Here is a 21,429-nt window from a genome sequence, read left to right as displayed (position 1 = left end):
GTAGCGCTGTGTGGCAGGCAGGATTGGACCCAAACACAACAGGATGAAGTCAAAGAGGCAGCTTTATTTCAGCTGTGAACATGCAAACAGCAGAAATAAGAAAACATAACTGTAGGTTTGCAGTAAATGAAGCCTCAGCTCGACGCTCCACTTTGTCCCTCTTTTCCTTCTCCAAACAGCCACATCAGGAGTCTCTGATGGAGTTTTAAAATATTTAATTACAAATGTCCAAAGATGGGTTCAGGATACCTGAATCCACAATTATTAAAGCTAAAATAGTTCACAGGGTTTGGACTTTGTTAGGTGACGAGAGAACATCAAAGTGTTTTTTATCTTTAAACAGTATTTTTATCACTTCAGTTGCTCTCACAGCCCTGTTTGTTATTTTACCAGAGCTCTTATGTTTCACTCAGTGCTCCCACCAAACACCTTGGAGGACACATTAGTGTGATTTAGATTTCATTGGTGTAAACACCAGTCACACAAGCTAACCCATGGAGGCTGCAGCAGGCTTTGTGTTTGGTAAAGTCTCTTGGCTTAAACTAAGAGAGTTTAGTTTGTTAGCACAAAGAGCTGTCAGCTAAAGCCCCGAATGCACTTTGAATACAGACGAACTGAGAAAAACACTTTAAATACAGCAAACAGTCAAACTGACAACATCTTGTTCTGCTGATCATCCACAGCAGTACGTTTAGCATTCATGCTAGCAGCAGGCTGTGACTGTCCACTGAGCACCAACACAGGTAGGAGTGAGCAGTGATGAAGCAGGACTGTGGGCAAGTTTGAGCTACAATCCTATTGGCTTCTCAGTTTCTCCAAAGAAAAGGGGAAAAATTCTTGGTGTTGTGAAGATGTGAGTTGGTCTTGTTGTCGTGGGGCTGGAAGGATGCTGGCAGTGAGAGGCTTTTCATACAGTGTTCAGTAACAGAATGAGAAGAAAGCCACTGCACATGAAACAAGGTGCTCGTAGTGTTTGTTTACTGTGTTTGTGCCACAATGTCAGATCAGTTGTAGATTCACATGCAGACTTGTCCAGTGAAACCAGTGCAAGTACTGCAGTACAGAGCAAAGACTAAGCAAGGGTGTTATTGTAAACTTTAACAAAAGACTGTTATGTGACAAAGAGTAAGCACATTATTTTTATGAGATTGTTCATCATGTCTTTAATTTAATATTTCCAGTTTTTCCTTCCTGTCTCATGAAGCTGTGACATTTATTGTTTTTCTCTTAGGATCAATAAGAGGCCAGAATCTCCTGGACCTGAACCCAGCTGTGTTTCCTTAAAGAGCAACGAGTCGAAGGATGTTGTTATAGACTTTAAAGGCTGTTCTTCTGCTGCTGAGAGGTAATGTGTGTCTAGATGTTGTTCCTGACTCTGTATTTTTGAATAAATCCTCATGTTTAATATCAACTCAGCTCTTTTTCACACACATTTCTATGTTGGTATGTGAAGCGGTGTGTGTTGGAGTGTTTCCACAAACACAGCAGTCAGAGTGGAAAGAGTGGATGTTGTAGGAGGTGTTTGTGTAGTGAAGAGGCTGAGTGTCTGTAGGACTCCAGCTGCTCCAGCAGGTGTCTCCTTTGTGCTTTGCTTCAAACACAGTGTAGGGAGGAGCTTCCACTCAGGTGTTTCAGGTGTTGCTGGATGGAGGAGGACAAATAGTTTTTCCCTTCAGTGACACTTCAGCAGCTCAATGTTCTGGGAGATGTTTGTCTTTATGAAGGTTTATGGATTATTGTTCTTACTTTGGTTAAACTGAGCAATACATTTTCCATCTAACATTTAAAGTAAATTTCCAGGTGAATAAAAGATCTGCAGCTGCAGCCTCTGTGATGTTTCACAGTCTGAAAGTAACAAATTCAACCAGAGTTCAAACAAAGGCTTAATATACGTGTGTGTTTGATATAATGCCAACAAGTACAAACAGGTGTTCTTACAGGTCTTAATCACAGAGGTCTGATAAGTCTGGTGACTTTCACACTCAGCAATTTTGCTGCCTTTTATTTTATATTGGCCTTTTTAAAGCCCTTCAAAGTCTCCCACATTCATACAGAGCTTTTAACACCAAACTCCTTTACAGTCCTTCTCCTCTCACACACGATCACACGACTGATTTGTCTGCAGCAGCTGTGTTACTGCTAGTATTTTATTATGTGTGTAATCTCCTCATATTGTTCCTGTGGTTTAGTTTGACTTCCTTCTGCAAACTCAGCTGCTCTGTTGCTGATACACGTCTCCATGAATATGATTGATCAGATGCTGCCAACACCATGTGTTTCATGTGAGCGCTCAGCTGAAACCCTGGGTTGACTTATCGAGTTAATAACAAGCTTCACGTGACTGTGAATGCTAAAGTGAATCAGATAAAGGAAAGAGACCCTGCTAATGTTGGACTCACTTCTTAGTGTAGATCCCAGGAGGAAGTTCAACATAGCCATTCTTTGTGCTAGCTCGACCAAACCTGAGACCACAGTGCAGGATAATGATCATCATCTGTCTCTGTCAAGGACATTTAAAATCCACAAATAACAAACATAATTATATTTGATCATTAAAAATATGTTTTCACTTAAAAAAGCATGAGCACACTGGTGGATTACAGAAACATGAAAACTGGTTAACAGTAAAGTTAATTTAGGTGTAAACAAAGTGTCAAACATACTTAAGTAGAAGGACTGATGTTTGTGTTAAAATACCCTCTTAAAGCTGAAATACTGATTCAACTTCTTTCTCCAAAAGTTGATTCTGTTCATCTGGACGTAGCGTTTTGTGGGAGAAACATTTCGTCTCTCATCCAGGTGACTCCTTCAGTCTCAGCTGACTGCAGGATTCAATCTTATAAACAGGACATTTGCATGATGACTGAAACCAGCCCACTGAAGGAACAATGGGCTGTGAGGTCAGTTCCTTAATCTTAATTATGTAATTCTCATGACCATTGATCAACAACCACTGATCAATGGTCATGAGTCCCATTCACAGAGAGTTGGGGAATGGCTGCAATCACAGCATGTAAGATGGTGACAGATGTACCCTTAGGCCCCCTCCTCAATTCAGAGATGGTCTTTCCCTTTTCACGTAAATGGCCTCCTTGACTCCGCCTTCAAACCAGCGTTCCTCCCTGTCCAGGATGTTACATCCTCATCATTGAAAGAGTGTCCACTGGCCTGCAGGTGTAAATAGACTGCAGAGTCCTGGCCTGACGAGGTAGCTCTTCTGTGTTGTAGCCAGAGGTTGTTTGGTTTCCCCGATGTATAAATCCTGCCAATCGTCCTGCACTTAACAGCGTACACTATGTTACTCTGTTTGTGTCGGGGGACCCGATCCTTGGGGTGGACCAGTTTTTGGCGCAGCGTGTTTTGGGGTTTAAAAGCCACAGAGACCCGGTGTTTAGAAAAAATGCGACTCAGCTGCTCCGACACTCCTGACACATATGGGATAGCTACAGGTTTTCTCTTAGGCAGCGGTTGTCCTTCTCTCCTGGATCGACTGGAACTTTCTTTAGGAGCCTTTCCAGCTTTGACAAAAGTCCAGCTGGGACACATTTACGCTACGTCCAGATGAAGAGAATCAACTTTTGGAGATTTACTTTCCTGGATGATTGAGAATGCATCAAGACGTTCCTCCTAAAGTGTTATTCAGAAAAATGACAAAAAAAGTTTTAAAAATAAGGATTAAAATATTAAAAACTATGTTTTTGAGTTTCCTGATGTAGCACAAAAATATATGAACATAACTGTATATAGGACAGATATTTTACGGTTCTTTTAGGCAGCACCAAAAAACAAAAAGACTATTTTTAAGCTGTCTGAGGTAGTGAGTCAACATGTCACACTGGGTCAAAGGTCAGGGAGTAAAAGTGTGTTTTAAAGGAGGTTTAAAAGCAGCGAGTGAAGGAGCCTGTCGAGGTAAATCGTTCCATAACTGATCAAATTCAGTTGGTGGACCTCTGTGTGAAATCAAGCATCTGGTTCGCAGAGAGGATAACCCTCACATGGGCTGTACAACATTATATAGGGAGACATTGTATTTTTATTTTATTTTTTATTCCTATTTATTCTATTTATCCCCTTTGTATATTTTATTTATATCTGTCTCTGTATTTATATATATATGTGTGTGTGTGTGTGTGTGTGTGTGTGTGTGTGTGTGTGTGTGTGTGTGTATGTATATATATATATATATATATATATATATATATATATATATATATATATATATATATATATATAAAATAAAACAATTCTGTAACTGTAACTTCGGTCGTTGCTGTGCTTTTTGGAAGTCGAATTTCCCAGAGGAACCCACCCGAGGGATTAATAAAGTTCTATCTTATCTTATCTCTTATCTTATCTTAAAAACAGAGATTATCGTAGCCATCGCTCTCTCGCATGGACGTGGCAGTCTTGCTGTCTGCTGTGAATCCTCCCCGTACCTCCGTGACCTCGTCTGGTATCTGCTCCCTCCTCTGTAAGAGACAGTAAAGGAAAACACGTCTCTGCCCAGTCTTGGAAATCTAATCTTATCATCCATTGTTCTTCTAGGGCCTCTTCTTCTTGTGGCCTCAGCTAACTGCTAATATTTAAATGGCTAACATTAACATGTGTGCCAGCCAGGTTAACATTTATGATGAACTATGATTAATTAACTGATGTTGAAACTGGAGCTTTACTGACCTCTGAAATTCCTCCTAAAGTGTTATTCAGTGTTGTGACAGTCAGCTGCTTCAGCTGCTGCTGGGATGGGCTGTGGCAAAGAGAACAGAGAAAATCCAAATCAGAGTTTTTCTCTGAATTCAAAGGAAACAACAATATATTCTACATGGTGAAACTGATGGTTTCTGGTGTTTGGGTCTGTTTTTCTGTATTCATGCAGATAAAGTGTAAACTCAGATGAATTATACCATCAAATGTTAAAGGAAAATATCAGGATGAGTGTCTGTGAGCTGAGAAGGACGTGAAGCGAGCAGTTTATCCCAGAGCTGAAGCTGCTCTGTGTGCAGAGATGAGCTCAGATTCCTGCTGTGATTGATCAACAGTCACAGAAATGTAGACTTGTAGTTATTACTGCAGTATGGTCACAGCAGATACTGATAAACATGTATTATGAGGATGGATGATCAAGTTTCTCACTCTCTCCTTTAAATCTCAGTTTTTTTCTTCTTCACAGTTTATCTGTTAATTTATTAATGAATAACACTGAAAGAGTTTCTGTTATATTTCCCCTTGAACATCAGCTTATTAGGGCGGCATTAGGAAATAGCCCCCCTCCAAAGAATGAATAAATGAATGATGATAATAATAAAATGATTAAAAAGCAGAGCTCAGAGTGGTAGAATGGTCAAACATGGATCCACGGGTGGTTCAACTGCATTTGGTGACGTGACTAAAGCAAATCTTTCAAATAATCCCACCATCAACGGGATGTTGTCTCCTTTACTACGGTTACTTTACTTGGTCACCGTGTGAATTTCTTTGAAATGAACCAAATTCTTTTATTTGTCGGTTGTTGCATATTTAACCTCTACAGTCAGGAAAGGAGGAGATGAGGCCTCAACAATGTTGGGTTGTAGCTGTGCTTCAGGTTAGAGTGAGTGTCCATGGAATAAATGTAAGTCAGTGAACTGGAAACATGACTGTGTTCAAACTTTGTTTTCCTTTTTATAATGAGTCTAATCAAAGGTGGACAGAAGTATCTCCACTGTGACTTTTCTGTGTCACCATCAGAGCTTCTGCACAGTGTGGAGAAAGATCCAGAAGCAGAGCTGGACTGCAGACAGCCAGTCAGAGCAGCTGTGTACAAAGTAAGACTGAACATCTGTCTGCTGATGGACTCATTTCTGAAAACTGGACTTCTTGTGTTGTTCAGACATTGAAGAGTTTTCTTTCTCTTTAGTCTCGTTGTTTTTCTTTCTTTCAGCAGATGTTGGTCTGCAGGAGGTTTTAGATGAACATAAGATCAGTCTGAGGAGGAGATGTGAACGTGTGACTGAAGGAAGTGATGAAACAGGAAGTAGAACCCTCCTCAACAGGATCTACACTGAGCTCTACATCACAGAGGGACAGAGTGAAGAGGTTCATACCCAACATGAGGTGAGGCAGCTGGAGACAGCTTCCAAGATGGACGCCCTCCATGACGCTCCAATCAGGTGCCAGGACATCTTTAAAGCCTTACCTGACCAACAGAGACCCATCAGAGTGGTTCTGACCAACGGCGTGGCTGGTGTTGGAAAAACCTTCTCAGTGCAGAAGTTCACTCTGGACTGGGCAGAGGGCTTGGAGAACCAACATGTCAGTGTGGTGGTTCTGCTTTCATTCAGGGAGCTGAACCTGATCAGAGATGAGCAGTACAGTCTTCTGGAGCTGCTCCATGTTTTCCATCCAACATTACAGAAGGTCACAGCAGAGAAGCTGGCTGTCTCTCAGCTTTTGTTCATCTTTGACGGCCTGGATGAAAGCAGACTTTCATTGGATTTCACCAACAGGAAGCTGCTGTCTGATGTCACACAGAAGTCATCAGTCAGCCAGCTGCTGACAAACCTCATCCAGGGGAATCTGCTTCCCTCGGCTCTCGTCTGGATAACTTCCCGACCCGCAGCAGCCAATCAGATCCCTCCTACATGTGTTGACAGGCTAACAGAAGTAAGAGGCTTCACTGACGCCCAGAAGGAGGAGTACTTCAGGAGGAGATTCAGTGATGAAGAGCTGTCCAGCAGAATCATCTCCCACATGAAGACATCCAGGAGCCTCCACATCATGTGTAGTATCCCAGTCTTCTGCTGGATCACTGCTACAGTTCTGGAGCACATGTTGACTACAGAGCAGAGAGGAGAGCTGCCCAAGACCCTGACTGACATGTACTCACACTTCCTGCTGGTTCAGACAAAGAGGAAGAAGAACAAGTACCATGAGGGACATGAGACGAGTCCACAGGAGCTGACGGAGGCTGACAGGGAAGTTCTTCTGAAGCTGGGGAGGCTGGCGTTTGAACATCTGGAGAAAGGAAACATCATGTTCTACCAAGAAGACCTGGAGCAGTGTGGTCTGGATGTGACAGAGGCCTCGGTGTACTCAGGAGTTTGTACAGAGATCTTCAAAAGAGAGTGTGTGATCTTCCAGAAACCAGTCTACTGCTTTGTTCATCTGAGCATTCAGGAGTTTCTGGCTGCAGTCTACATGTTCCACTGTCACACCAGCAGGAAGACAGAGGTGCTGAAGAACTTTTTGGGAAAAAAATACAACAAGTCCTCTCTGGATGATTTCCTGAGCAGAGCCATGTATAAATCCCTCCAGAGTAAAAATGGCCACCTGGACCTGTTTGTTCGCTTCCTTCATGGCCTCTGTCTGGAGTCCAACCAGAGACTCTTAGTAGGTCTGCTGGGTCAGACAGAGATCAGTCCAGGAACCATCCAGAGAGTCATCAACAACCTGAAGGAGATGAACAGTGATGAAATCTCTCCTGACAGAAGCATCAACATCTTCCACTGTCTGATGGAGATGAACGACCTCACATTATTTCAGGAGATCCAAGAGTTCCTGAAGTCAGAGAACAGATCAGAGAAGAAACTCTCTGAGATCCAGTGCTCAGCTCTGGCCTTCATGCTGCAGATGTCAGAGGAGGTTCTGGATGAGTTGGACCTGCAGAAGTACAAAACATCATGGCAGGGACGACAGAGACTGATTCCAGCTGTGAGGAGCTGCAGAAAGGCTGGGTGAGTCCAGATGTGATCATTAACATCATTGATCAGTGTAGGTTAGTAGTTTAATGTTGAAAATAAAATCAGATTGTAACCACAAAGTGTTTGTGTCCGTACGCTGCAACCTTCCACACCATTCCTTTATTGTACAGACTCAGCAGCAGCTCCATGGATCCCAAATCCAAGAGTGGAGAACAGATTTGAAGTGTGTCACATCCATGCAGTCACAGCTGTTTCCACCATGTTTCCACTGATATTAATCCTGTTCAATGACACGTTTCATATCAGTGAATATGTTCTTTAGGACGTCCACTGACATGTTTAAGTGTCCTGCTGGAAATCACTCAAATCATCCATGAAATCCATGAAAAATCCTTTTAGTGTTTCTAACTTCACCCTCTGTCCTCTCTCTCTCTCCATCCTCCTCACTGCTTCTTTCACTGATAATCACACAAACATCGTATTCAGCTACAAAATAACACAATAATATCATCTGATGATCATTATTATAAGAGCAGGATCCATATTTGATATCAGAGTAACACACTGCTTGGTTATGTGCAGTCATCATCAGTGACTGTGGGTCAAACAGAAGCTCTCTGATTGGTTGCTGACCTTGGTCACCTGTCCACTCTCACCTGTTTGTGTTTGCTCTCTCTTTGCTGTCTCCATCCTCTCTCTCCTTTCTCTCCCTCTCTGTCTTTGTACGTCACTCAGGTCCAATGGAAACAGTGACATTTACAAACCAATCAAAGACAAACTGATCCATGTCAGGTTATAACAATATTCAAAGTGAATACAGGCTGCTGCTGGACACAGACAGGTAACATCATTGTGACTTGCTGTCACCTGGATCTGGACTCATAAACACTGAAGTCCTGAACAGGAATACAAATCATTTTCTGCCAACTAGCGACACACCAGCAGATAATGGCTCAGAAAGCTCAAATGAGCCAATCATTTCTGTGTTTAGTTCCCCTGAAATCAGATCTGATATCAGCAGCTCTGAGTTCATTCATCATTATTGTCCAGTGATGAGATTTCTGCTCCGTTTGGTAACAGTCAGCAGGTTTTTCCTGCGTGTGGACGTGAACAGTCGTACCTGACAGCAGGTAGCAAACAGAGATCATCTTTCCAGCTGGAACTCTTCACTGAGCTGAACTCATTCAAAATGTTCTGGAGTCAAAACAGGAAACAGTCCAAATGTGTGTCTTCACTCTGACTCTGGATCAGATCTCAGTGACAGACTGTGGACATTATGGAAGCCTAAATGTGACACCATCTTCCTCCTTCACCTGCAGATTAAAGCCAAACAAAGATTCTCATTAAAAGTCTGCAGGTCTGAGAGAGACTCAATCGTTGTGTCATGTCAAACACAGTAAGAGGAGCTGAAGCACAGATGTGAAGAGCAGATTCATCAGATTATGACCTCACTCTGTTTTGTCTTCATATACATTCAGTCTGTGTTTATAATGCAGATTTTCTGCTTTTATAATAACACATTTTATATTTTCTATCATCACAGACTGACTCAGTGTCGACTCTCAGAGTCTCACTGTGAAGTTGTGGCCTCAGCTCTGAAGTCCAGCCCCTCCCATCTGACACAGCTGGACATGAGTGGAAATGATGGCCTCCAGGATTCAGGTGTGAAGCTTCTGTGTGCTGGACTGGAGAGTCCAAACTGTCGACTGGAGACTCTGAGGTGAGTTCACTGACTGCGGCTGTTGTTGTTTTTCTATATTTCAGGTCTTTGGTGTTTGAAACTTTCTTTAGTTCCTAAATGTTCAGGATGTGTCTGAAGACAAATGTGAAGAAGTTTGAGTGCTTTCAGAAATGTTGTCTTTCCAAACGACTGAACAACAGTTTTTCCTTTTGGCTCCAAACAGAAGTGACAGACTTGAGCAGGGTTCATTTAAAGGCTGACAGAAGTGGAGTGGTGACGGGGAGATGTTTGACAGGACAGTGTTTCAGCCTCCACAGGTTCATGTTGTGCTCCATCAGTCAGTGAAGATGAAGTCAGTGCTGATGAGGCTGTAGAGTGTGTGAGGGATGTGAATGAGGATGATGAAGATCTGATGATAGCAGATAAAAACAGGCTGCAGAGACTTTGAGCCATACAGGGCACACAGTGTGTGTACAGAACAGCTGAAATCATTATGGAGGCCTCACTGGGATATGGAAGCATCACAGTACAGCTTCAGTGAAGCATTAAAGTCTCTGATATGAGATGAGAAATGAAGCAGCCAGAGCTTTTTCATGAGTGGAAACCCACTGTGACTGTGAGCTGCTGCTACAGCCTCCAGATTAGCCAGCAGCTCATCCTGCTCAACATTTCCTCACCAACTTTAATGGAAGTGTGATGTTTTCAGCTGGAGTGATGGTCAGGGTGGCCTCCCTCTCCTCTTCTTCTCCTCTTCCTCTTTCATTTGTAAAGCCACTTCTGCTGCTTTCATTCATTTGGAAGTCCTGTAGCTGAGTTTGGGAGAGACTAACAGCCTCGGCAGCAGAGGGGAGAAAGGCTGTAACACCACCACTTTACTCTGTTCTACCTGTCACATCATTTTATCAGGAAACAAATATCATGTTTTTACTATGTTTGTCTTGAAGATGTAAGAAGATCAGATGGTGCTTTTTATTATTGTGTTGGTTTGTTTCCTGTCTCTTGGATGGAGCCAAGCTGTGCGTGGCCCCTGGGCCTGTGGTCAGAGTGTGTGCTGGATAATCCGGCCCAGGATGAGGCCAAACTGACATGGGATGAAATGTCTGTCACATAATTGAGCTTAGTGTAGTTTCATTTCTGCACAATTTAAAAACAACCAAAACTTTGTTCTGTCTTTTCTATGTTATACTGTAGACTTTCTTTGATACTGTGTCCAAAAGGAGCAGCTTTTACTTTGAAGGGGAGCCGTCTCTGTTTCCTCTTCAGGTTGGATGATGGAAGCAAATGAGTGTGCGATGTTCTTTCAGTGTTGCACTTTGTAGACGCTCCCTGAGCACTGGTCTCACAGCCAGCTGCACATAGAGACCAGTGTTGTTAGTCCAGGTCAGAAGATGACTTGTTGGAATGAAAATGAGCTTGTAGTTTGTCTGCTTTAATAATGTGACTGGAAAAAGGTGTTGGACTTCAAATATGTCCATTTCTTTCACACTTCACCTTTAAAAGTGAAGCCTTGTGGTTCCTGGAAGGAAAAACACGACTTTTTCAAGTCTTTGTCCTGTTTTTATGAGAAATGTACGACTTTAATGTGAAACATTCAGAGTTTTTTCTCGTGTTATGTTTGTTTGAAGCTGCTTCCTGTTGGCTTCAGCTGTTTGGAGTTTCCATTTTCTAAACTTCTACATTCTGAACCTTCTTCAGCTCTGAACAGATGATGAAACACTGAATGATTTCAAGCTCACACTTTGTCTAATAAACTTACATCTTTCATTCTTTATACAGATTGATCGACTGTGGTTTGTCAGAGATCAGCTGTGATTATCTGGCAGCAGCACTGAAGTCCAACCCCTCCCATCTGAGAGAGCTGGACCTGAGCTGGAACAACAAGCTGCAGGATTCAGGAGTGAAGCATCTGTGTGGTTTCCTGGAGAGTCCAGGATGTGGACTTGAAACTCTGAGGTCAGTCAGCATGTTTTAGTTGTGCTGAGATGAATATGATGTGAAAGTTGTGCTGACACTAAACTGCAGACATCAGGCTGATATTATACTGATCCACACTGAGGATCTTCATGGTAAAGTCTGTTTTCTTCTTCTCTGGTTTAGTCCATTGACTGCAGCAGAACAATGTTCACATTTCAAACCTTCAAAGAAGAAGAAAAATCCTCCACTGGATAATTCACTGTGAAACTCTCCAACTCTTCATTCCACCTTAAAGTCTGTCTGACACTGAAATCCAAAGCAAAATGTGCGTTTGCTTTACAGACAGCAGTCCAACACAAACATACACACATCATCCAAAACACAGTCCAACATCCAAATCTCCTCCACTGCCAGCATGAATGATGGGAAAGAGAAGGAGGAACACTCTGACATTCAGGGTTAGAATGAGTTTCATGAAGCAGACTGTGAAGATCAAAGCTGCATTAGAAAGCTTACATGAATGAATGAGTGGACAGAAGTGGACAGAGATCATCTGAAGCACTTCAAAGGCTTTAAATCAGCACATTTCTCTTTATTCTTTATCAACTCTGTTAGTTTCTCTCAGTTTTCTGTGGAATGAAGCTAACAGCAGGCTAATAAGATGCTGACCAATAGGTTTCTATTAAAGGTTGTAATTTGTATATGAAAAAGTGCTTTGGCTCAGCAGGGATCAGCTTACAGGTAGAATACAGCTGCTGGATGGGCAAGAGGCGTGGTCCACCTGCACAGGTGAGCAGTCCATCACAGGGCCAACAGAGAGAGACAGAGAAGCACTCTCTCACATCCATACCTACAGCCAATTTAGAAGCACCAATGAACCTAAGCAGCATTTCATTGGACTGTGGGAGAACATCCAACCTCCACAGAAAGGCCAACAAGCTTCAACCTACAACCTTCTTGCTTTAAGGCACTAGTGCGAACCACTTTCCCCATTTCAGCCCAAATCCTGCATCTTCCTGTTTCTGACTCCAGGCCAGCTCCACTAACACTTTCTCATCAGACACTGCCACCTAGTGGAGGAAGTCTTAGTTCCACTTGAAGCTTCAGATTACAGTTAGTTCCTTTACAAAGAGGTGGAGGTGGTGGGGCCACAGCACCATCATCACTGAGTGCCATAAGACACTTAACATTTGTTTCCATATGCTGGGAACTTCCTGTTGTTCCAAGGAGGACTGGAAAATGTGTGAAAATCTCCCAGTCAGTTCCTCACAGCACACTTCAATCATTCCCCTCCCACAGCATCAGGACCAGGGCTTTTTCTCTCTGTGGTCCCACTAAGAGATTTCCACACAAACACCTCATCAGTGGGACTCTCAGAGCTACCAGCCCTTTGCTACAATCACAAAGCTCTTCATTGAAATCAATGATATCAAAGCTGGAATCAAATGAGTCCAAGTCTTCTGCTGATTCAGCATCACATTCATCTTTGCTCCTTGTTCTGCATCCCCACCATGGACTTCATTCCTTTCCAAGCCAGCCTTGAGTGTCCTTTATTCAGCTCATCCTCTGCTTTACTTTTACACCTGATTTTAGCTGCTTTATCTCTCTTTCAACAAGTTTCTGTGCCTCAATCTTTTTCTTCTCTCCCTCATAACAAGACAGCTTCTTCTGCCTGAGAACATGTTGGAGTGATTTACTAATCCAGGGCTGCTTATTGGGGAAAATACTTCCTGTTTCCAAAATAATCCCCATTTTTCCCAGAAATAAATGTAAGTAGAAATCGATGATCTAAGTGAGAACATGAGCCTTTAAAAAGTCCCAGTGGGTGCAGTCAAAGCAGTCCCTCAGTCCCAGTATAGAGTCTTTGGTCCAGACTGGAACTGGAACAACTGTGTGCCCAGTTTGAGCTCTCTTCAGTGCTGTGACCTGACAGACCCAGAGGGGCCATCACATCACATTTAGAAGCTCCCCTAATGGAGCCACAACACATGTCCAACACTTAGTCTGTCTTGTTGGACCAACTGGAAGAAATGATTCAAGGACTTAGTCACAGAACAGAGATTCAAATCTCCAAAATCCAACTGGCTGCATCAGGACATATAGTCTGAAACTCTGCAGAGTTTCCTGTTTGAAGCTGCTTCCTGTTGGCTTCAGCTGTTTGGAGTTTCCATTTTCTAAACTTCTACATTCTGAACCTTCTTCAGCTCTGAACAGATGATGAAACACTGAATGATTTCAAGCTCACACTTTGTCTAATAAACTTACATCTTTCATTCTTTATACAGATTGTGGGACTGTGGTTTGTCAGAGATCAGCTGTGATTATCTGGCAGCAGCACTGAAGTCCAACCCCTCCCATCTGAGACAGCTGGACCTGAGCTCCAACAACAAGCTGCAGGATTCAGGAGTGAAGCATCTGTGTGGTTTCCTGGAGAGTCCAGGATGTGGACTTGAAACTCTGAGGTCAGTCAGCATGTTTTAGTTGTGCTGAGATGAATATGATGTGAAAGTTGTGCTGACACTAAACTGCAGACATCAGGCTGATATTATACTGATCCACACTGAGGATCTTCATGGTAAAGTCTGTTTTCTTCTTCTCTGGTTTAGTCCATTGACTGCAGCAGAACAATGTTCACATTTCAAACAGTGAGACTCAACGTATGGCCCGCGGCCCACACGCGGCCTGCCCACCTTCCCTGATTCAGAGAGAGTGGACCCTGATTAACTGTGTAGTGTTCTTCCTCACAGTTCTAAGTATCAGACACAACAATGAATAATCCACAGCTGACTGTCTTTAGCAGGTCAAAGGTCACGGCACACAGCAGACAGTGGGAAATATTATAACTCTGATCATTTATCAGCACATATCCATATGTATAAAAACAAAGCTGACACTGTGAGACTTGATCAGAGGTGTGGTCATCACAGCAGAGGCCTTTGTGTCAAAGTCACTGAGGATCAAACAGAAACGCATGAAGCAGATTTTCCTGTTCTGGCTTTTTATAGCAGATAACCTTCAAAATATTCTGCAGTCCATCAAAAACTGAAGCAAACCATGAATCAACATGTGAACATGAGCTGATGCTGCTGAAGTGAAGCAAAGTTACAGAGGTTTGATTACAGACACAGCTGAGAGTTTGTAATCTGTCATCATTTTAAAAGGTTTACATTTCTTCAGTATATCCACATTTGCAGCTGGTACCTCAACCTCCACTTGTCCAACACAACTGCTGTCCACTGCCTCCATGACATTGTGATTTTGCTGTTGGTCTTCTGTCAGATCTTCATCAATCACTTCTGCACGGGGCACACCTTCAGACTCTGCAGCTGCATATCGAAAGCCTGTAAGATAAAATTAGACATAAGGTAAATGTACACCAATATTCCAATGACAGGTGTGTGATTCATCTGGAAGTTATGTGTGGATTAGTGTACAGTGATAGCAATTTAGTATGTTTTTAGAGGGGGGGGGTTGTTTACCTCCGATGGGTGCTCTTTTTCGCTTCCGTTGCGTACGCCTTGAGTGCCGGTCCGAGTCTGATACAGGTATGTCGTCATGCCCCATGTGCAGTGTTGGTGCCCAGTCTGGATTTGTTACATCCATTTCATATGCTGGTTTGCCTGCAATAATGCCAAATCATAAGCTACTCAGTCGACATGATGTGGTTCTGCAGCATCACACATTAGCATGTTTTATCTCATTATCTATGACCTCAGCACGTTGAAAATAACACTAAAAGCCTTTCAAGAGTGATATGAATTCATTTAGAACTCACCGGAAAGAAAATGCCGTGAGCAAACCAACAAAAAGCTGGGGATTGCAGAGAACTCGATATCCGCTCGTCTCACCGCTGCAATCCAAGCCTGACGTCTTTGTTTAGTAATATCGGATACATGGGATCCCTCACGTTGCCTCCAGGACGGAAAACGATGAAAAGAGAGCCCGTTATCCAGCTTCTTGCCTTCACGATCGTGTTATCTAACGTTGCAACCGACAACACAACACGTACGATCCATAGCTGAAATGGTATCCTTTGGCTGGCCTACTGTCATGGCGGAAGGGGGCATGGCCCATCTCCCGTGACATCACGCTCCAAAGCCCTATAGGTGGGAAAATGTACCATGTCGACCAATCAAAAGTGATATGGAAACATGACATTTGGTTGTTTAGCAAAAGGGGGAAGTTTTAGGAGTGACCGGCAAGAGAGAGCGAGTGAGCGAAAGAGAGAGAGAGTTTTGATACGTGAGAGATTTGTGACGTTTACCGTGTTTGGTCTCAAGTTAGTTTGTTGTCTTGTGTATTTAGTGTGTAGCTGTTGTTTTGTTTTGTGTGTCAGTTCTACTAGTGATCATCACAGTTGCTGCCTTAAAGCCAACAAAGGCAGATTGCAGTGTAAACGCTGAGTGACACACCTGCTGTCAGACCTGCAGGTTTATCCCTGTGCTGTTCTCATATGTGTTAGAGTGACACAAACTATTGTTTGACACCTGATTGTTCTGTAAATAGTTTGAAATGATTATATGAAAAACGTCTGAGCCTTGGCTGCATTTTTTGGTAAATAGTACCATATAACTTTGTTGTTTGCAAAACGTGTGCGTATTTTTAAAAGTGTACAATCTCTATTTGCATTTCAAGTTATGAAGATGATTCGTTAAACATGTGTGTGGTTTTTACAGTCAAAATATCACTTTCTACTTGTATTTTAAATTTTGTCTGAATTTAGATAAATTGTGCTGATACAGTTGGTCAAAATGAGAAAATAACAGATTGGCAAGATGAACTGTTTTTAAAGGTAAAATATAGAGGCCACATCAAAAGTAGTCAAGAAGGGTTAAAGGCTAAAAGCAAAGTTGTCACCAAGTACTGTTTATATTTGTGTGTATTGCTGCAGCTTTTTTGAGTATTAATTTGGTGCCTTTGTGTGAAATAATGGTATTGTGAGTGATCCATATAGTCACAAAGAATAGCCACTTGTTTCTGTGCTACCAAAGTTCCCCGGCTTTCATTCAAAATGTGTTTATCGTCAGCACCTGCACATTAAACTACTTAAACATTATAAATGTCTTCAAGCTCACACTGAGGCCTGTGGGGTACTATCAGCCACTGAGACAGTACACACATTTATATGTGTTTGTATATGAATATTTCATACTTTAAGACTGCCTGTTTATTTAAGGGAGATGAACAAAATACATTGGAATTGTACAAAATAATATCATGGATGATAAATTAAATAGATTTTAAGTAGATGCTTGTGCATTCTTAAAGTCTTATATGTTGAACTGAACTATGTGATCTGTTCAAAGCCTTAATCTTAATTTGAAGTGAAATGTGCATTTTGAGTTTATACACTATGTATATAAGGCGACCGTTTCCTTTTGCAGTATTTTTGTGTGGTGTACTTTTCTATGTCTTAACAAAAGGGGAACAAAGGTGTTTAAGTTCACCTAGGATGATGTGTTTTAATTTTCACATGGTCTTGCTTGAATTTGACCCTGACAAAGGCGTATGAACTCTGTCAGCTGTTTGGAGTTTCCATTTTCTAAACTTCTACATTCTGAACCTTCTTCAGCTCTGAACAGATGATGAAACACTGAATGATTTCAAGCTCACACTTTGTCTAATAAACTTACATCTTTCATTCTTTATACAGATTGAGGGACTGTGGTTTGTCAGAGATCAGCTGTGATTATCTGGCAGCAGCACTGAAGTCCAACCCCTCCCATCTGAGACAGCTGGAGCTGACCAGGAACTACAACCTGCAGGATTCAGGAGTGAAGCATCTGTGTGGTTTCCTGGAGAGTCCAGGATGTGGACTTGAAACTCTGGGGTCAGTCAGCATGTTTTAGTTGTGCTGAGATGAATATGATGTGAAAGTTGTGCTGACACTAAACTGCAGACATCAGGCTGATATTATACTGATCCACACTGAGGATCTTCATGGTAAAGTCTGTTTTCTTCTTCTCTGGTTTAGTCCATTGACTGCAGCAGAACAATGTTCACATTTCAAACCTTCAAAGAAGAAGAAAAATCCTCCACTGGATAATTCACTGTGAAACTCTCCAACTCTTCATTCCACCTTAAAGTCTGTCTGACACTGAAATCCAAAGCAAAATGTGCGTTTGCTTTACAGACAGCAGTCCAACACAAACATACACACATCATCCAAAACACAGTCCAACATCCAAATCTCCTCCACTGCCAGCATGAATGATGGGAAAGAGAAGGAGGAACACTCTGACATTCAGGGTTAGAATGAGTTTCATGAAGCAGACTGTGAAGATCAAAGCTGCATTAGAAAGCTTACATGAATGAATGAGTGGACAGAAGTGGACAGAGATCATCTGAAGCACTTCAAAGGCTTTAAATCAGCACATTTCTCTTTATTCTTTATCAACTCTGTTAGTTTCTCTCAGTTTTCTGTGGAATGAAGCTAACAGCAGGCTAATAAGATGCTGACCAATAGGTTTCTATTAAAGGTTGTAATTTGTATATGAAAAAGTGCTTTGGCTCAGCAGGGATCAGCTTACAGGTAGAATACAGCTGCTGGATGGGATTAGCATGTCATAGCTATCTACCAAACTGCTAACTGGGGGATTTCAGGCCATCTATGGATCATTTTTGCTAACTGTTTATTCAGCTTAGGCTCACAGGGCTGCAGCCTGTGCCCTAGCTGTCATAGGGCAAGAGGCGTGGTCCACCTGCACAGGTGAGCAGTCCATCACAGGGCCAACAGAGAGAGACAGAGAAGCACTCTCTCACATCCACACCTACAGCCAATTTAGAAGCACCAATGAACCTAAGCAGCATTTCATTGGACTGTGGGAGAACATCCAACCTCCACAGAAAGGCCAACAAGCTTCAACCTACAACCTTCTTGCTTTAAGGCACTAGTGCGAACCACTTTTCCCCATTTCAGCCCAAATCCTGCATCTTCCTGTTTCTGACTCCAGGCCAGCTCCACTAACACTTTCTCATCAGACACTGCCACCTAGTGGAGGAAGTCTTAGTTCCATTTGAAGCTTCAGATTACAGTTAGTTCCTTTACAAAGAGGTGGAGGTGGTGGGGCCACAGCACCATCATCACTGAGTGCCATAGGACACTTAACCTTTGTTTCCATATGCTGGGAACTTCCTGTTGTTCCAAGGACTGGAAAATGTGTGAAAATCTCCCAGTCAGTTCCTCACAGCACACTTCAATCATTTCCCTCCCACAGCATCAGGACCAGGGCTTTTCTCTCTTTGGTCCCACTAAGAGATTTCCACACAAACACCTCATCAGTGGGACTCTCAGAGCTACCAGCCCTTTGCTACAATCACAAAGCTCTTCATTGAAATCAATGATATCAAAGCTGGAATCAAATGAGTCCAAGTCTTCTGCTGATTCAGCATCACATTCATCTTTGCTCCTTGTTCTGCATCCCCACCATGGACTTCATTCCTTTCCAAGCCAGCCTTGAGTGTCCTTTATTCAGCTCATCCTCTGCTTTACTTTTACACCTGATTTTAGCTGCTTTATCTCTCTTTCAACAAGTTTCTGTGCCTCAATCTTTTTCTTCTCTCCCTCATAACAAGACAGCTTCTTCTGCCTGAGAACATGTTGGAGTGATTTACTAATCCAGGGCTGCTTATTGGGGAAAATGCTTCCTGTTTTCAAAGTAATCCCCATTTTTCCCAGAAAGAAATGCAAGTAGAAATCGATGATCTAAGTGAGAACATGAGCCTTTAACAATAGCAGCAAAATATCTCTCCAATCTCAATACTCCCTCTCTCGACCTCTGGAACACCAGAGGTCACAATACATTGTGTTGGGTCACTCCTCGGCCCACTCAGCTGCTTCCATGTCCATCCATGGCATCATGGACATCGGGGTCACCACTCCCGCTCTGACCCTCTCTAGCTGTCCTCTGGCTCAGCAAATCAGACAACCTCATGTCCTCTAAGTGGTCCAGTAATAAACACCAGCTCCCCCTCGAGAACACTCCATGCGTAAGATTAGGTTTTTTCTGCGTCCCTCTCTTGTGGTCCATCATGCCTCGGGCCTCCAGGATCCTCACCCCCCTGTGGTCGCCGAGATCTTGTGTAAAGCAAACCAAACACCTTTTCCTGCACCTCCCTAACTTATCATCTTTGGGACTCTTTAATCAAAAGCCTGATCCTAATTATCTTCTTGACTTATTGACTTGTATTTATATATATTCTTCAACGTTACTCATCATTTTAAAACTCTTAAAACGCTGCTTTCACGTCCCTGCATGCGTTTCCTGTCGCTTGCCTTATCTAATCATCAACATCCTGTACACAGAAGTCTCGCTGCTGCAAGGCCTCCACTCTGACCTAGAATCTCCTTTCACAAGAAAATCATTATAAGCGCCTATTCTACTAAAAGATCCAAAAAAAACAACCACTTTAATCAATTAAGTTTAAACATATAAGCAATTACTCCTGCATACATTTTATCACAGCTAAACGCTGCCTTGAAACAACTCCTGTGTGTTAACACTAACTTCATTTTAAAACTCACATTTCCTATGTTATAGCCTGTTTTTGGTACAGCCTTTTTATTTCATCTTGCTCCTTTGATGTAACAATAGCTTCTCATTCTAGTTTATCAGACTTAACCAAAATATATGCTTTCCTTCCTTTGGTCCTTCTCTAAAGCAAGAAACTCCTATTCAGTTCCTCTTTTCTGTCACTTGTTACAGGGCCAGCTCAAGTTCAGTTAAACGCTAAATTAATTTGAGGCCTTTTGCCTGGAATCAATACTGTCATGTGTGTTTATGGACTCTGTGTCTGTAAGCGTGTGCAATCCTTCAATAACTCATATCATCCTCACAGTAGATTGGCTAATCATAGCGCTAGCCAAAGGCTCGTGACCCACAAGAGACGAATTGAGCCACAACTCCCTTAAAGGCACAAAATGCAATATGTGTATAAAAAATCATTTCTACGTATAAGCTCTCCCCTTTATCCTAAAAATAAATCTATGTAATATCTGTATGTGTGTCTTCTATTCATTAATGTAATTGTCAGTTATTTTCTCTCCTTATTTTACCTTCTTTTTGTTTACCTCTTTGTTTGTGACGTGGACATCCCTAAACCATCCTGAGTTCCGGCTTCAATTTCAACCCAATTGTACCCTCTATTCTCGCAGTCGAACTCGTCTGGGCTTCACCTTCCCACTGGCCCCTGTGCCCTTCTCTTAGTGTCCTTTGTTGTCTTGTGATCCCCAGCAAACACAGTCTGTTTCTTCTCTGTTTCTTCTCCGTTGCTCTTTTCAGTATTTTCCTTTTAGATTAAATCCCAGCCTGGCAAAATATCCCATTCAGTGTCTTTAAACAGTTATGTCACACTGTTCTTACCAGCCTGCAGTTCACCGTGCATTTTCCATCACGTGCTTTTCTTCCATGCTGCTGCTGGTATCGTCAGTGTAGTTTCAGTTGCACTGTCTTTTGCCTGCTGTTAATTCTTGAAGTCCACGATGTTCTGTCGGTCTTCATCAGGAGATTAACTGTCCTATGAGCTTCTTCTCAGGATCGGGACAAGTGGGAGGTCAAGCTGTAAAATTTTAAGCCAAAATCTGGCCTGTTTTCCTCCCAATTCTGTTAATCAATGGTTTTGTACTCAAGATGCTAGGTTGAAAGAAGTCCACCTGTATTGACACACTAAAGCATACAATTAATATCCTTTTCATTTCTTTTCTTAAAACCTCCATTTGCTTCATCTGCCTGGAGTTTAACTCGTATGTTTCTCTCTCTGTGTGCTCACTTGTCACAGTCAGTTCCTTTTATGGGCATGCAAAGTTCCTGTCACACACACCATTTCCTGTCAACCTTGCAGCTGCTCAGAACCATATTTTCTGTTTCTATCTCTCCTGTTTTGTTTTTTTTACAGGCTAATAAAACTCTTGTTTTACTAAGTCTTGATCTAAAACAATTCACCCTTATTTCACGCACACACTTCTAAATATACTAAATTCTTTGCGTTTGTCAGATCGTCTCACACACACACCGCCTTTTCTCTCACACTTCCACTTCTGCACTCACTCTACTATCAACTTTCATAGTGTTATTATTATTTATTATTTTGTACAAATCACACCCAATCACTCAAAGCCTGCTACTCACAGCATTCACACACTTAAACTGTGACAAG

At 42.3% G+C, this 21,429-nt stretch overlaps 2 protein-coding genes across 2 annotated transcripts in view; both read left to right on the top strand.

Moving 5' to 3' along the window:
* LOC309700493 (uncharacterized protein) overlaps positions 1–21,429 on the top strand; it is a 2,098,293-nt gene that overhangs the window by 1,287,987 nt on the left and 788,877 nt on the right. The window contains exons 48-50 of the mRNA XM_082524046.1: positions 11,137–11,313; positions 13,560–13,736; positions 16,928–17,104. Of these exons, the coding sequence (XP_082380172.1) occupies positions 11,137–11,313; positions 13,560–13,736; positions 16,928–17,104 (531 nt within the window). The remainder of the gene's footprint in view (positions 1–11,136; positions 11,314–13,559; positions 13,737–16,927; positions 17,105–21,429) is intronic.
* LOC309700537 (protein NLRC3-like) overlaps positions 1–21,429 on the top strand; it is a 113,762-nt gene that overhangs the window by 8,733 nt on the left and 83,600 nt on the right. Inside the window, exon 6 of the mRNA XM_082524130.1 lies at positions 1,232–1,345. Within this exon, the coding sequence (XP_082380256.1) occupies positions 1,232–1,345 (114 nt within the window). The remainder of the gene's footprint in view (positions 1–1,231; positions 1,346–21,429) is intronic.

Source organism: Aulonocara stuartgranti (assembly GCF_965226115.1).
Source record: "Aulonocara stuartgranti genome assembly, chromosome: 3".
In the NCBI taxonomy this organism is placed as follows: domain Eukaryota; kingdom Metazoa; phylum Chordata; class Actinopteri; order Cichliformes; family Cichlidae; genus Aulonocara; species Aulonocara stuartgranti.
The sequence above is the reverse complement of the archived record's forward strand: the minus strand, read 5'-3'. Positions and strand labels throughout refer to the sequence as shown.